This window comes from Agelaius phoeniceus, chromosome 5, assembly GCF_051311805.1.
Source record: "Agelaius phoeniceus isolate bAgePho1 chromosome 5, bAgePho1.hap1, whole genome shotgun sequence".
In the NCBI taxonomy this organism is placed as follows: domain Eukaryota; kingdom Metazoa; phylum Chordata; class Aves; order Passeriformes; family Icteridae; genus Agelaius; species Agelaius phoeniceus.
Window position 1 is genome coordinate 24,499,927 of NC_135269.1, and position 16,859 is coordinate 24,516,785.

Consider the following 16,859-nt stretch of genomic DNA (forward strand, 5'->3'; position numbering starts at 1 on the left):
TGTGTTTTTCAAAACCATACTTTATTTTTAAAGGCTAAGAGAAGTATTCAGAACTGTATTTCTTAAGCAAAAAGATTCACATTTCATTGTGCAGGGTCATTAGTAGGAGAAAAAGCATTTGGGGATTTACGTTTTTGCAACTGCTGTAGAGTTCCTACATCAAACCAGATTTGTTTAAAAATGGTAACATCAGTTATGGCTCAAGATACAGAATTACAAAAGAGTAACACAAACCTTGAAATTAAAGGGGTGAACAGGTAACTATGGTCATTTTTTCCACATAAAGATGTTTTAGCCAAGACAAACAGAAGCAACAACTGTCTCATTGGTAGCCAAATCCACTGAACACCATCAGGACAGACACTGCATCAAAGATACCCGTGCTGATAAATGCACGTGTTCAAAGAATGTTCTGTCTGTTCCAATTACTTCACCTTTTCCTCTGTATCACAAGCCTCAAAACCATGGGGGTATGAAACCACAACAACAGATTTTTTTTTTTAAACAAGAGGCTACAAGAAAAGATGGAAGACGACAGAATGTGGTGAAGAACAAGTCATCACCTCTACAGAGACAGCAGGACTTGGACCAAGAAATTTTAATCAGTGAGCATGTAAGAACCCAAAACGACTAAGAACCCAGAGCTGCAATTTTGTTGGGTGCTCTCCCCTTCACCAATGTGTAACTCTGCATGTACATGTTCTGGATGGCTTGCATTCAGTGGGACAGAGGTAGTGATGGGAACAAGATTCCTTCCCTAAAGTTTCCAAATAGATGCAACCTGGTAAGCATGGCCCCAAGGAAGGGTGAGTGCAGCCAGCAGAGGGCCTGCCAACTGAGAAAGGACAAGAGTACAAGCACAGACAGGAAGCTGCTCTCCCATACCCAGACTGATAAATAAAATGTTACCTAAAGGTGCTGGACAAGAACCGAACAAGTAACAAAACATCTGTGGCCTCAGCAATATGTACTTCATGCCAGGTTGTGCAAATGGTAGAATTGTACCTTTGCTGCACAGTTGTGGTGATCAAAATGATATAGTATTTGCAGTACTGCCAGAAGTTCCAGTGTGTAACTAGCTAGTCTGATTATACTGATAATAGCTTTAAAAAGTCTATCACCCATTAAAAAAAAAAAAAGTTGTATTTGTGGACAATTCCTTTATCCAGTTAATTCTTCAGACTTGTCCCACCTTTGCTATTTTTCTGTCCTAAAGGGATTAAGACAGACTTCAGTTGTTCAAGTTCTTTCCCCTTTGCTCAGTGAGAGCAATAAAAAAAAAAAAGAAAATAGCATGTTTTTCTCTTATACTCATGGAATACTACAATTTGTTTTAAGAACGATAATTCAGAGAAAACTGTCTGTAACACTTACAATGAAAGGTTGCAACTGTTGGACAAGAAGGGATGGTTGAAAACTAGGTCATCTGAATATAATTTGAGTTCTAGAAATCAGTAATTGAATAAAGTCAATACCTGGGGCTAGAGAGCAGTTCTCCTTAGAACACCCCATTTCTCTTCTTAAGAAGATCAGAGGTAAAATGGTTTATTTTATTGCAACACTGGTTAGCCAAATCCAATCCTTGCCATTCAGGTATGATTTTTAAGAACCAGGGATTTTATGGTTTACTGCCAAATTTGGCAGACAATTTACTGATGAGATTCATGACCTTGGGATTGCTCTGGTACTTGGACATATTTGCTGGATTCTGGGCAACATCTTGGAATGCAACCATAACTTCTGGATCCTGCAGGACAAAAAGAAGAAAAAAAGGAAGAAAAATTAGGACATTTGTAAAACAACTCTTCAAAAGTGATTATGTAGTTCCACATGAATCTAGTCTTGCTCAGCTTTTACAGGACAAGACTACATTAGACTTCTGGCAAGAATTCTCTGAAGACAACCCAATAATACAGTGCAGGCTGTTAAAACTGTGTCACTAAACACCAGAGTCATTACTGAACTTGTTACACCAACAGTTCAGTGTATGACAAGGGGGATCAGATAAGACTTCTGTTTTCCCAGAACTATCAAACACAGCCACACCTACCTACTGTTTTATTTCTGTTCAGGCATCTTTCAAATGCATTTTGAAGGAGGTAGGAGTTTGATGTGTGTAGCATGCATGATAGGATAACTCTACTCTGAGCAACAGCTGATTCTCATCCTTTTCTCATTTTTTCATTCTAGCAGCAAAAGCCTGAAACTGTTGGGTTGTGAGCAGACAATGTGGCAATGTTTGGCTTTTAAAATCCATCTAATTCTCAGTCATTCCTCACCTCCACTGAGAATTCACACTTGGAAAAGAACCTTGTTGTCTCTCATCACACACTCTGTTGCAGTTGATAAATACATCCACATTGTTGAATAAAGTCAGTGCCCAAAAAAAAGCTCCATCTTCTCTATTTAGTATGAGAGGTAAAAGGTATTAATACTTTTTTCCCATACTTCTAGTATACCTTGGGCCTCCACCAAACTTGAACTGGTTTTACTTGTTTTACCTGTGTATGTTTTGAACATAATGACTCTGTATGTAACAATTTTACATCTCAGCCTGGAAAAATGTTCCCATTATAAGCAGTATCTACAAAAATTTCCAATTTTCTTTAATTCAACCAAAGTGTAAGCAGTTTATTATGTTCAATACAATTCACAGATGTTAGCTGTAATTTCATCTGCTGTCCTTTCTAGGACATTTAAGTGTTTTCACCAAAAGAGACACTGCTTCCTAGACTTCCAACCCACTGCTACAGCAGGCACGTCCTTTGGAAATCATCACCACATTACCAGTGTGCTCAGAGCTGTCTGTGCTACAATAACCTCATCCTGTATCTATTCTAGCATCAGACTCAGTCCAAAGCTGTTCAACAAGTCTGATCCTAAACTGCATTTGGTAGGTGTGGACTCTACTGAAAGCACCCACACACCTCAGTCATATTTTATACATGTTGGGAACCAAGAGTCCAGTCTTTTGGGAGGATTTACAAATGTGTTGTCTCCTTCACAAAAGATAATCTGCAAAGTATATGGAAAACAGAATGCTGAAGTTCAGAAAAGAGAGATTAGATACATTCTCTCCACTTTACAGGATTCCCATGCAAAAAAAAAAAAAAAAAAAAGGCAGACTTTCACAACCTCAGACTTCTTGAATTGATTTCAAAATAGGGCATGTGATTATAAAGATTGTCATGTTGTTAAGTCTGTGGTTTCATTTCTATATGAATCTGGAACAAAAAGCAAAGTAATCTTAGTCACTAATTTGTGTCAAAGCACTCCTAAATGAATGTTAAATATGCTATGTGTTTCCTATAAATTCACAGAAAGTAAGTGATTCTGTACTTTTGTGACTCCCTGGAAGCTCTCAACCTTAGAGAGTGCTTATAACATCCAAGGTTTGACAGTGATGAGCAATATTATCAAAATAAAGTGTAAGACTGAGGATATCAGCATTTCTGGAGGGAAATGTTTAGTGCATAAGGTGGAATGGTAGCCATTCTATTAATGGTACTAGGGAGACATTCAGTTTTCTACTGTTCTGGTCTTTAGTTGCAGAAGGAAAAATAATACTTCCAAGAAAGAGTATTATTTTTTTTCCAACTTAACACATTTTGTTGGAAGTCTGTGTCTAACATATGGCTACATGTCAAATAAGGAATCCATAGGTTCATCTTACACATAACTTCTTATAGAAAAAACTTCTATTTGACTCCAAAATGCACATGTCATGTGTCTAGAGAAAGCAGTTGCATATGCAAGACATTAAGTACTAGACAACCCACCAGATAGACAAAACAGTAAAATAAAACACTAAAATTACAGTCAATTCTTCTGGAGACTAGAAAGCTTAGGGGCAAATGAGCTAAAAAAGCATGCATTAGAAGTCACTGCAAAAAGACACAACTTGCTACCATTAAGAAGCTGTGAAAAGAAATGCAAGAGAAGTTTTGCTGCTTTGAGAAAAAAAAAAAAAAAACTGAAGAAATAAATCTCCATGTAATGGAACCAGAAATCTTCCTCAAGAAAGAAGTTTTTATAGTGGTTTGCAGAGATCACAAAATCAGAGAATTGTTAGGGTTGGAAGGGACCTCTGGAGATCATCTAGGCCAACACCCTGCCCAGGCAAGATTTATGCCAATGACAAACAATAACTCCCCTAAACATGTCCACAGGCAGCCATATCTGATTCTTTGGTTGCTTCTACGGATGACAAGATGAAGTTAACAGTAAAATCAGTTTAATCTGGCTTGTCTTCAGGCATCCACAGTTGTCAGGTTTACTGAACTGCAACAAGATTCAGGTACATTTCAGTGTTAACTCATGGAGAATAGTCTCCAAAATGATGAAATCACAGCAAGTCTAAAGAGACTGAGGTAGTGGCCTTTACTCTTAAAATACTCCCATTTTGGCACTGACTCCTCACCATGAAAAGCCTCTACAGTTACAAAAGGAATTTTGGAGTGACTTGTGCGATTCAGTTATGCTCAGACTGTTTTGTTACCTCAGATAACTGACATAGTAGCTGCCAGCTTCCATTATCCATCAACATATTCCACAGCTGCACTGGGCAGATGCCGAGCAGTAGAAACTACTGTTTTTTCAAACTAGAGCTTACAGGGCCAATTCAGAAAAGACCAGAAAGCAGAGTTGGACATTTTAGGAAAAGGTGGCAGTGTAGACAGAGATCAAGTTCTAATAAATCATATCTAGATAGCTGTACATGCTAAAGCCTGCCTGCATTACCAGAAGACACTGTCAACACACATTTTTTCAAGAGTCCTACCCTATGCTGGGGCATATGTAATCAGCATGCAATGGAGTCTTCTTAAAGGCACATGACAAGCACTTAATATTTAGCTGCACCTCAACACTGTTTTCAGCAACCCCTCATCACAAACTGCAGTGCTGCAGCAGGAAGCAGCCAGGTAAGGAAGACAGCTACAATCAAGGGCCCTTTCTGCTTGGTTTGCATGTGAGCCAACACTGCTGACTGTGGCAGCCTAAGTAAAGGTGTGTTTTCCAACATCAGCAACCATTAAGGGAACAAGCCCATTAATTTTTGCGTGGAAAGTGATGATTTTTTCTGATTCCAGGGCATACTGAATAAGATTCCTTTGTGATGCCTTTATTTCAATGAGCTGAGGACAATATGTAACTCTACTCACAGCAATCCAGAGAAAAGAAACAAGACAGTTTTGTACTTGATCATATTAGAATGCAAATTGAACTACACACTCAGCTCTGACTTTTTCTAGCCCACCTGCCCTTAAAATGGTGTTGTCAGACACGTTCCCTTTAATCTGTTGAAATACTTCTCTTGAGTAGAAGTAGTTATGACATTGAGCAATTAATCAAGCCTACCAGGGAAGTAAGCTTTCTGAATATGATTTCAGAAAATGCCAGATGAAGAACTATTCTGATACTACTTTGTCTCTGGCAAAACCTCAAATATTTAATCTCCTAAGAGAAAGGCAATTCTCATCACAATATTATTATAATACATTGTGTAAGAAAAATATTATCAATTTTTTTGTTTGCGCATAATTATCCTGCTATAAAGTGTGTGCATTCAAAAAATGAGCAAGTGAATTATAATGTGTGGAAAAGGACCATTTGAGAGACTTTCTGTATAGAACACACAGTTTTGCCTATCATAGATGGGGGGCAGGGTTTGTGTGTCATCTTTAATTAAGCTTCCATTAGTTTGTAAAACAGCTAACATTTAACCCATACAGTCTGGTGTCACACACATGAAGAAAGACTTTTACAACAGAAATAAGCAAGCACCCCCCATTGCCATCCAAAAGGTCACAACTTCCTTCCTCCCCTTAGGCTCATTCAGAAGGTGTAGCTCTGACTTTAACAAATACTCACCTGCATGGCTGCAAGAACTTCTGGATCACTGAGGATCTCATTGAGACCTGGCATACCTGCCATTCCTGGCATGCCTGCAGCCCCAGGAAAGCCACCTGAAAATCCAACACAAGAAAAATGTTCAACTCAGCCATACTGTAATTATGCTCACTGAGACCAAGACCTACTCCTTGCCACATCTCTAAAGCCGTGTCTTCCATATGGCTGCAGCTGGCCCACTCAATGGAAAGCAGGCTCTTCACCTTCTCTTTCTGTTAAGACAGACATCTCATTTCATCCATGTTTTTAAACCAATTGAATAAGAGGCTTGTATTGAGTACAGTTCTTTTCCTGGTTAACTAAAATGAGGTAGGTCTCAAGCTCAGGAAGATAAGGAGTTTGAATGCCTGGGGTGAACAATTCAGGGCAGAAGCAGCTCAGTATTATGTCCCAGGAACTTTGGGTTTTGAAAAATTGTGCCACCAATGGGAAAAAACTCCAACAAAACCCCAAGAAAAACATCCCTGAAGCAAAATGCTTGAGGCTCTCTTATGGAATCCTTATTCTGCAGCTTCTTCCCCAGCTGTGCTGAGCATGACACATATCTGGTCGCTATCTGGCTGCTGATCCAGTTGGAGCACACACACAGCCTATCTCAGCTCTTAACTACATCTCAATCTTCAAGAGTATCAGTACTTCTGTTTCTCCCCAGTTCATTGTATAACATGGAAAGCCTGATTTTTGTGAAGTTGTTAAGGATAACTTTTCTATAAGGTAATCAGCACTACCTCCCTAAAAAAACTATTCTGTTAACAAGAGCTTGCAATCAGCAGAGATTTCCCTCATGTTCAACCCAAATTTTCAACTTTAAAACTATTGCTCTTAAACGGATTCAAGGCACCCTGAGTAATTTAGAAAACATTTTTATACTCATTTTTAAACACATTATCAAGCAAATTCTGCTTCTTTTGTTTTCCCAGACCTAAATCCTTTCATTCTGTTATTCAATTATTGATTTCTGTCTTCCCTCTACTTGCTACACAGCATCAATCCTCTTCAAGAGAAAAAATCCCATCCCTCTTACCACTAGCGATCCAAGAGTTATTTCTATACGAGTTCTAAACTTCACATAGGATTTTTCTCTCTTGAGAACAAATGCTATAAAAACTGCAGTTATAATACTCCATATGGAAACAACAGCCACCTCTACCTCAAGTATTTGTGCTTAAAAATAAAATACCTGGGAAGCCACCTGGGAAGCCACCAAACTGAGCTCCTCCTGCCTGTCGTCTTGCTTCTTCCTCCTGCAGATGAAAGCACATCATTCCACACAAAACAATGGAAGTGCAGCCTGTTTTCTACTGCTCAACTGGGTTTAGGAGAAAAAAAACAGCTGAGACTGTTTCAGGCAGATCTGCCATCACAAGAAACAAAGCACTCTACTATCTTCAAAGCCACTGACAAGAAATTGCTCTGTCTGTTCTTAATTTTGTACATGACTGCAGGTTAGTTATGCAAGGTATGCTTCTATTGAATACAAACACTTAATACTGTATGATTTGTTTTAGCTCCCCAGCTGTATTTTTAGAACTCCCACTCCCCACATATTAAAATATATTATTAAAGCACAAAAAAAAAAAAAAAAGGCAAGCAAGCTGTGCCAGGAATTGAGGAAGAGAAGCAAAGTATTATTCTGAATTTAAAACCTCCCACTTTGGGACACCTAAGTACTTTAAGTGAAACTTATTCTGGAATAGTCACACAATAACTGACTTCTTGAAATACAGGACTAGTAGAGATTCCAGAGACTGCTTTTGTCACAAGCAATAAAAGCAGATGAACTCAAATGCCTTCTTCTCCAGACTTCATTATTGGTTAAGTAACCAAGACAGAAACCAACTCTCCAAAATTTAAAACTTGCATTTAAAGATTTTCTTTCCTCTGTAATTAATTGTAACCAAAATTAACACTGTCCAAATTATTAAGAAATATTAAAGTCTGAATATTCACCCTTTGTGCTTTCTCATGTTCTTCCCGTGCCTTCTTCACTCTTTCCATTCTTTCCTTGATTTCCTTTTCTTCACGCTTCCGCTCATACTTCCGTCGATGTTCTGCAATTTTCTGAGCCTGTAACAATGGAATACCAGGAGTTCCTATGCATTTCTAGCATCTCACACCATGTACTTCAGTACAAAACACATGGAAGCATAACCAACCCATGGAAGCATAACCAACCCATCCTACCAGTTCTTAAAACTAAGATCTGATTTCACATCCTAAAAGCCTCTTTGTTTTAGAAGCCATTTGCTACGTCCTTCCCATGGCAGTCAGTCATTCATGTCTACTCAACCCCGACTGGATTCACCAGAACATGCACTCTACCTTTTTTTTTTTTTAGCAGTTTTGGGACTTGCATTATTGTTAGAACTTGAACATGTTATTATCTCATATCCCTTTATGCTTTTATCTTGAAATATTGATTTCTCTGGGGCTAAAACCAGCAACTGTCTTGGAAAAAGGCACAATAGGAAGTATAATTCCCACTGCACATACACGCATTCTAGATAGCGTTATCACTGTTTCAGATGCCTCTACAGCATGTACAGACCAAATAATTCCTCAACCAACCCAAGAAAGGGCTGGTGGGGAGGAAGTTTGCTTCCTTTTACTAACTTTTTCCCCAAATGTATTAAATCTATAGTCCCAGTGAAAGAAGAATTCACAATGAACTTCCCAAGGCTCCTCACTCAGGGCTCTTAATAACAACAGAATTAATGGCAGCACTGGTTTCCCAAAACAGAAGGTATCCTTATAAATAATTGCAAAAATGTTTCATGATTTCAGAAATAGTGAATGATGGTTACTCTGTAACATTCCTGTAACTGAAAAACGCACAGCAAAATCTGTTTGCAAGAACAAAGGTACTGCTTAGACAATGGATACTCTTGTATTCTTTTAGAGAAATACTCTTATTCTTTAAAGGAAAAAATTGCTTTTAAAATAGAAGAAATTTGATACAACTTATTTTAGTTAGGAGATACTCCTTCCATACATTATTCCTGAAGTGCATCTGCCAGAGAAAGCACACTGGAGGCAGTATCACCATGATATTTTCTGAAAAATCCTCTTTGCCCAGAATTTTCTCCTGGGGGGCTGTGAAGCCTCACAGAGGAATGAAAACAATAATTATCTGATTGCTGCTCCTGTGTTTGCTGCTTTGGAATGTGGTCTGGCCATTGTTTACCAACAGGTGAATATTTGATTGGTTCCATGTGAATTGTTTTTTCTTAATGGCCAATAACATCCAGCTGTGTCAGACTCTCTGAGTCAGTCACAAGCTTTCATTATCATTCTTGCTAAGCCATCTGATGTATCCTTTATTTTAGTATAATTTTAGTACAGCATTAATATAATATAATATCATAAAATAATTAATCAGCCTTCTGAGAACATGGAATCAAATTCTCATCTCTCACCTTGTCCTGGGAACCCTCAGAAACACCACAGAGGCAGCAGGAATGATAGGGAGTGAATGCAGTACCTGCTATCAGATCCTGACATAACTGATATTTAATGGCTCATTAAGAGAAAGTTAAGTGTTGTTTTCTTTTTACTGAAGCATAAACAGTTTCCAAATTTTAGATTTTTGTTATTTCTAAGTATTTCTCAAAAGGAACTAAACGTTTTTAGAATTTGACTTAAAATTTAGCTGAAAGTACTACAAAGTAAAAAATTCTAGGGAAGCTTGAAGTGAATAAATTAGATGAACACATCATTTTGAAAATCACTCATGGAAAGAGCCTATGTTTCTCCAACAGCAACATATACAAATTCCCATGCAGTTAGCAACTACACATCAATGTATCACATGTATTCACCCTGCTGTTTCTGTGCTCAGGCAGATTAACTGGGAAAGAAAAGGCTCCCCCTCAGCCAAGCATTAAGTATTACTTCTTATATTACTTCTTATGAAAACCAGTTGAGACCTAAGACCTAATTAAATTAACCACAGATCAATAGTCTCCAAAAGAGAAGGCTAATAGGTTGTAAAATGGTTTCCATTGTCATTTTGCTGGAGACAGCAAAGACATGGTAGAAAAGCAGAAGTTCTTAGACACAGGAATGTTTATGCATGTGGGGGTTTAAGCTTGGCTGGCTGCCAGATGCTCACTAAGCCGCTCTCTCACTCCCCCCTCCTCAACAGGACAGGAAGAGAAAAATAAGAGGGAGAAGCTCTTGGCTTGAGATGAAGACAAGATCCCTCACCCACTACCATCACGGGCAAAACAGACTCAGCCTGGGGAGGATTCATTTAATTTATTGCCCATTAAAAATGGAGCAGGATGATGAGAAACAAGGACAAAACTAAAGCAACCTTCTTTCCAAAGCTCAGCTTTACTGCTTCATTCCCCTCTCTTCCACCCTGAAGAGCACAGAGGGATGGGGGCCACTATCAGTTCATAACACTGTATTTCTGCCGCTCCTCCCTTTTCATACATTTTTCCTGCCCCACAGCATACAGCTCTTCACAAACTGCTCCAGTGTACCCACAAGGTACATTGCTTAAACAACAGACTGATCCACCATGGGTCCCCCCTGAGCTGCAGCTCCTGCCACAAAACCAGCTTCTGTGTAGGCTTCTCTCCACAGGCTGCAGCTTCTGCCAAGAGCCTGCTCCCCAGGGAACTCTCCATGAGCTGCAGCTTTCCTCAAGGCAGATCCAATTCCTCTCTCATGGGCTCCTCCATGGGCTGCAGGGTGGATCTGCCCCATGTGGATCTCCATGGGCTCAAGACGGACAACCTGCTCAACCTTCTCCATTGGCTGCAGGGACATCTCTGCTCCCATGCCTAGCACACCTCCTCCCACTTCCTTCTTCACTGATCTTGGTGTCTCTAGAGGGGTTGCTTCTCTCATGTTTTTCTTCTTTACAGCCCTCCCTCTCACAGCTGTTACACTGTATTTTTTAACCCTTTCTTAAATATCTTTTCACAGAAGCACCACTGGCATCACTGACTCGCTGGGCTTTGGCACCAGCTGGAATTGGCTCCAGGTCTCCCCTTACGAGAGGCCAGACCTGCAGGCTCCACCTTCCCCCAGACTCCCTATGTAAATCCAATACAATGCAACAGCTGCCATCTGTATCTGTAGTGTGTCAATCACTTCAAAGGAAAAGCAAAAACATGAAAAAGAAAGCCTGCTATCAATAGTGTTACAGAAGTTTCTCCTTAGAAGATTGCTGGGGTCAGCCAGGGGAGAAGAGCTGAAAACCAGTTGTGCAGAGCTGAGGCTGCCCTCATGGGGCTGGCTAATGAAAGTACAAACCACAGCAAAATGCTTCCTTTGGAAAGCGTGCTTAAGGTCAAAGCTTTGATCAACTCAGAAATATCTTGGGGAAAAAATCAATTATCAGCTATCTCTGCTTTTCAGAAGGTTTTTAGTCTAGATTCTAAAATACCTGGGAAACTTCAACTGCTTCAGATTCTTCTTTTAAAAATTGAAAAATGAACATATTTCATATTTCTGTCACATGTCCAGCCCCACACATTAAATTTCTCTACCCACAGCCATAAACATAAACTTCTGTTACTAAAGACAGAAGTATTTATAAACTCAGTCTGAAGTGCTGGAACACATACAAACACATTTCTTCCACACAATGCCTGTTGAAGAATATGCAGGCAGCTGTGTCACTCAGACAAATCCAGGAAAGACCTCCAACATTCCTCCCCACCTACCCTTGGCTGCACCTCCTTCAGCATGGCACTTGCATCTTCATCATAATCCAGTTTACAAGCTAATGCAAGATCATGAGCAGCCTCCTCCCAGTGACCAAGAAGTCTGGAATTCAGAAGACACCAACAGTCAGAAGGGAAAACTGAACACTTGCAGCTCTTCAAAACATTTAACCATGCATCAGTCAGAAATTTTACCTAGAGCTACAAGGAGTTTAAGAACCATGGTGACTCCTCTAAGCTGCACACTACAATACTGTTAGAGGACACTTGTTTGCTTCATATCCTTATGGTAACTTCTGTTTGAAGTAACAGTAAGTAAAAAACTCTCCATGAGATTATGTCATTGTCTGCTATAAAGAATGACCTAACAGGGAGAAGGGTACCCTAGCTAAACACGTGAAGCACTACTACCCCCAGGCTTAAGTGGACCCCCTTACTCAGCACTCAAACCTTGTGAGTGGATGCACCACATCTTAATTAAAGCAGTCATGTAAGCCTCTGTGCACACTTCTTTATTATTAATTTATACATAATCTTGACAATTAAAAATTTAAGCAAATGGTGGTATTACTAAATGGTGAAAGCATTTTTGCTCACAGACAGAGGTATTAATTCAAACTATTCTCCTGTCTTCCCACTGTAAATTAAAACTGCAGATACAGTTAACAAACTAGTCTCTAAACACTGTCCAAGATGTTTTTTTTCAAGTTATATTAGCATTTACTTCTTCCACTTTTATATAAGCCATAAGAATTGTCACCTTATTTCTTGATTTATTGTTATTAAAAAAAAAAAAGTTGAACTATAGTTGGTGGGATTCCTAACACCATTTTAAATAATTACACTGTTTGCAACAAATGGTTCCCTAATAACCAGGCACTTCGATTTACTATGTAAAAGAGCTCCAGGGTCTAAGGGAAAAGGACAGCAGAGAAATGTTCAAGAATTATGGGTCAGTAAAAAAACCCAACAAACTAAGTGAAAACAAAAGACCTCCAAACAAATAAAACAAGCAGTCCTAGATCTCACTATCTTTACCAAATAATTACAAAATGTTATTCAGAAAAGCAGGAAGCCATTAGAAGATGAGAGCGGAAGGGTGAGTGGAGGGGAAACAGCACCAGGAGAACTACTCATAAATTGCCATCAATATATCACCATCCTTTCTATTCTCTAAGCCACATACTCAACACAATGGTTTCTTGGCTCACAACTAACAGGTCTCAGGTACAAGACAAACAGTTCAGAGGCACAGAGAAGGAGAGAATGTGTGAACAAAACTATTCCCCCCAAGTAAAGATAATATCAAGCACAGGTGCAGCTCATTACCTATGTGCCTTCCCCCTCCATTTATAGGTCTGTGCCGAGTCAGGATTAATCTTGATGGCTCTGTCACAATCTCTAATGGCAGCATTTGGCTTCTGTAGTTTCACAAAAACACTGTGGGAACAAGAACATTTATCATACATATTGAAATACCAAGTTACTAACTTAAGCTGGAAATAATTTTGGATGACTAACAGGCAAGCTAGTGAGATAATGCATTTGAAGAGCTGAGTTCAAAAAGATTTCATAGTAACATAGATAACAAAGTCACTAAAATTTAGTCTCACCCTCCCAGCATTGTAGGTGAGTCATGAGCAAGAACTGAAAGCATTCATTGCTCAGATTCAAGCCTTGCCAGCAAGAATAACTTCAGTGCAGATGAGAGGATACAGAAATGCAAAGGACGGTCCCATGGTGGTTGGGGTCTATGGCCAATGGCAAATAGCATTTTGAACAAAACAATATTCTGCACACCATATTGCACAGTCCTTAACACAGTAACACAAAGAAAGCATAAGGAGTTACACAGGCTACAAGGATCAACAGCTAGAGTCATGAGGAAAAGGAGGTAGGACATGAGTCATCAAAATCAAAAGCAGCAAAACAAACACAAACTCAGCAAGAAGCCCCATTCCCTTATCAGTTAAATGTAAAAATTGAAAATTTTACACCACACAAGCATCTCAGACTAACTAGTAGAGTGGTACTTTAGGAGGTTCAAGTAATTAAAATTAAAAATCTCTTAAGGAAACACTAAAAAAGATTCCTGAATTGACAGAAATATTCAATATTCAACATATTCCATGCCAGAACTTCTACATCTACATCTAACTCTACATCTTCCTTTTACATGTATTTAAAAACAGTTTGTCAACAATTCCTGTAAGTAACTTCATTATTAAGGCTTCTTATAAAGCAAGCACAAAGTCACACATTGTCTTCTAGGAACAAACAGGGGACAGGGTGTCAGGGAAGTGTCCCAAAGCTACACCTCATCAATGAGAGCCATTCCAATGGTGCTGGCTCCACAAAGCCCCATGTCTCTCAAACACACAAACCCCTCACAACCAAAGCTATGGATTACTCCTAGCACTTGATCAGCATGGCAAGTTTTACAACATCCCAATTTCTTTCTACAACAGACCAAATAGAGGGAACTTTTAAACTTCTCCTAACATTCTTAGTCTTCATTGCTACACCCAGTCCTGAGAAGACAGGACACTGAAAGAGATTTTAAACATACTGTTATGATGGCAACAGCAACAGTGTATTAAGGTACACAAGTGGTGTTGCATGCAAAAACTTTGATATGGAAAGGGAAAAAAAGCAAGGCAAGTACCAGTCAAGATGTATTACAATGGAACAGTATTTTGTATTACAAAGAACATTAATTAATCTTATGAAAGTTTATGTTCTCTTTGAATAAAATTGCTATGGGAAAGATCCACTAAATTATCATATCATCCATGATTAGTGGTCCTTTGTGTAAGAACAGAAAAAAAAATCTCCTTCTGCCACCCATACTTGTCAAGCCTTTCTGAAGAATCAGGAAGATAAAGATGTTTGTTCATTATGAATTTAGAAAGTTCCCAAAGCATCATCTGCAGTCTGGTAGATGTAAGCAGCAGTAAGGGGGGTGAAGAATGGGCTGAGATACAGATGCATCCTGTTCAAACATATGACTGTTGAACAGAACCTGTTCTACTAACTAATTCATTTAGTAGGTACAACAGGGAGAGAATTAACAGGATTCTTATCTAAGTTTGAATCTAAACAGTGTCATTTCAATCATCATCTTAATCCTACAACACACTTCAGATTTTAGAAGTGTTTGTAACCCAGCATTATTCTACCTCAACATACCAAAAGCACTATTGTTGAGGAACACTTTCAGTGCACAAATACTCCATGTGCAGCTGCAGTGTCAGCTGAAGATTGGACTCCAGGTGGTGAGAGCCCCGGGCAACCTTTGCACAGGGACCTGTGGCCCAGCCAGGTGACTGGACACTCAGACACAGCAGGAGCCCATGGCCTCAGACTTTCACAAGCACAGACTGTGAAGGTATAAAAGCCCAGGGCTTTCTTTGTATGGAATCCCTCCTCAGAGGCACCAGCTCGAGCTGTTAATTTGTTATTGCACCACGATTAAATTATTTTAAGAATCCAGATGTCTGAGAGTCTGCTGGGAAACCTAGGGTCAAGACAGTAAGGAAACCTGATCTGACTGGGAGTGTGGGGGATGTAGCTGCAAAGGTGCTTCAGTTCCAACTCAGGCAGTGCAAGCATGACTGCCAGGGTGCCTCCTGCAAAGTGTCCTTAATGTTACTACAATGCATTTTGGAACACTATTCTGTTATTTACTCTCTTACCAAGATTCTTTATATGGCTGCTACAGCAAATCTGGTGAGTCAAATAGAAGAGAAACTGCATGAAATGAACACTTTCCTTTCCCTCCTGTGGTTGAAGTTTACACAGATCCTCAAAGTTGCCTTATACTTAGGCTCCTTAAGGAGAATAACAGAACAGGCAGAGACATAAAATCACTAGTTATGACTCACCTTGCCCTCTTGGCATACAAGATGGCCAAACAAGGATTCAGCTTGATAGCTTCTGTGAATAAGTCAACAGCCTTCTGAAGGTCCCCTAAATACAAGTACCAGTGAAGTTTCAATGATTATGTAATGAAATAACATCTGAATTCCCAAACCCGCCTTACACAGTGTTACGTGCCTAAACACTTCTTAGATAGAAGATTAGCAACAAAGAAAAATCACTTTCTCCATCTTGCTATGTTACAGAAGTACAAACTCCGAAATTAATGCTTGAGGAGAAGAGATATTTTCCCAGTTAAATTTGTATATTTAACTTTGAATGCAATCAAACAGAATGTCACATCTCTACACCTTTTCACGCATTAAGACAAACCACTAGAGACAATAAACATAATATGGAGGGAATTACTATCATGACCAATTTGTAATTAAGATGCTGTAGTACCTCCTTCCCCCTTCCACCTTTCCCAAACTATGGCTACATTGGAAAAACAGTACTTGAAGAAGCTTTCAAGCTCTAGATAATTTTGGGTATCGAACAAGAAGTATGTTTCCTCCTCCTCAAAAGCATTCATAATGGTCCAAGATATTCAGCTTCTTTTTTATAAGAGGAAAACCAAAACAAACGTCCCTGAATAAGTACTAAAAAACAATTTATCACCTTCACCGAGAGCATTTATTGCTTCCATCTTCTTTTCATTAGCTTGATCCGCCATCTCTTCAGTTACCTAACAAAATAAAATGAAAAACATACACACAAACCCCAAAAGCTGTAGAGTCCAGGCCAAAATTACCACACTAAGACTTCACCAATGGAGAAAATGCTTCAGTTGTCCAATTCCAGAACCTTCATTTTAATTTGCATTGAAATCATAGGTCAAAAAACCCCACAAAACCTTTGTTTTCAGCTTGAAGACATTAATCAACATTATTTTTAGCTATAAAAGACTTGAAAGTTAAGTTGAATAATGGTAGAATTCTACATATCTAGTTTGCATGGGTGTTTTGATAAACTTCTTTGGCGTTTTCTGACCTGATCATCCACATGGAACTTTTTGATTGACTCTAACCTTGAAAAGGAAAAGAATGTGATTTTAAGCCAGTTAGTTTTCTGTTTAGAAGAAAATGAGACAAAACAACAGCTGGTTACACAGATAATAAAGTATTCATCCTCCCTCAACTGCTATCCTTGATTACACTCAAAGCCTCCTATCTTTCCTACTGCTACATTGAAGATTTACTTACCTCCACATTTTCATCTCCCATTTCTTGAGGGTCATCATTGTCTGGTTCAATCACTCCCTCATTATCAATTTCTGGGGGAAGAACAAAACGCAAGACTAAGCTCCATCTACAGAGACAGGATTTTCAGAATCATTCTCAGATTGGCAAA

The 16,859-nt window shown here is 39.0% G+C and overlaps 1 protein-coding gene across 3 annotated transcripts in view; it reads right to left on the minus strand.

Annotated features, from left to right (window-relative positions):
* ST13 (ST13 Hsp70 interacting protein) overlaps positions 1 to 16,859 on the minus strand; it is a 24,386-nt gene continuing 7,527 nt past the window's right edge. For all 3 annotated transcript variants that reach the window (XM_077178621.1, XM_077178622.1, XM_054631226.2), the window contains 9 exons: positions 16,712 to 16,782; positions 16,128 to 16,194; positions 15,473 to 15,557; positions 12,918 to 13,028; positions 11,589 to 11,691; positions 7,861 to 7,977; positions 7,091 to 7,154; positions 5,872 to 5,966; positions 1 to 1,747 (listed from right to left, as the gene is read on the minus strand). In XM_077178621.1, coding sequence (XP_077034736.1) covers positions 1,619 to 1,747; positions 5,872 to 5,966; positions 7,091 to 7,154; positions 7,861 to 7,977; positions 11,589 to 11,691; positions 12,918 to 13,028; positions 15,473 to 15,557; positions 16,128 to 16,194; positions 16,712 to 16,782 — 842 coding nt within the window. In that variant the 3' untranslated portion in view covers positions 1 to 1,618. The remainder of the gene's footprint in view (positions 1,748 to 5,871; positions 5,967 to 7,090; positions 7,155 to 7,860; positions 7,978 to 11,588; positions 11,692 to 12,917; positions 13,029 to 15,472; positions 15,558 to 16,127; positions 16,195 to 16,711; positions 16,783 to 16,859) is intronic.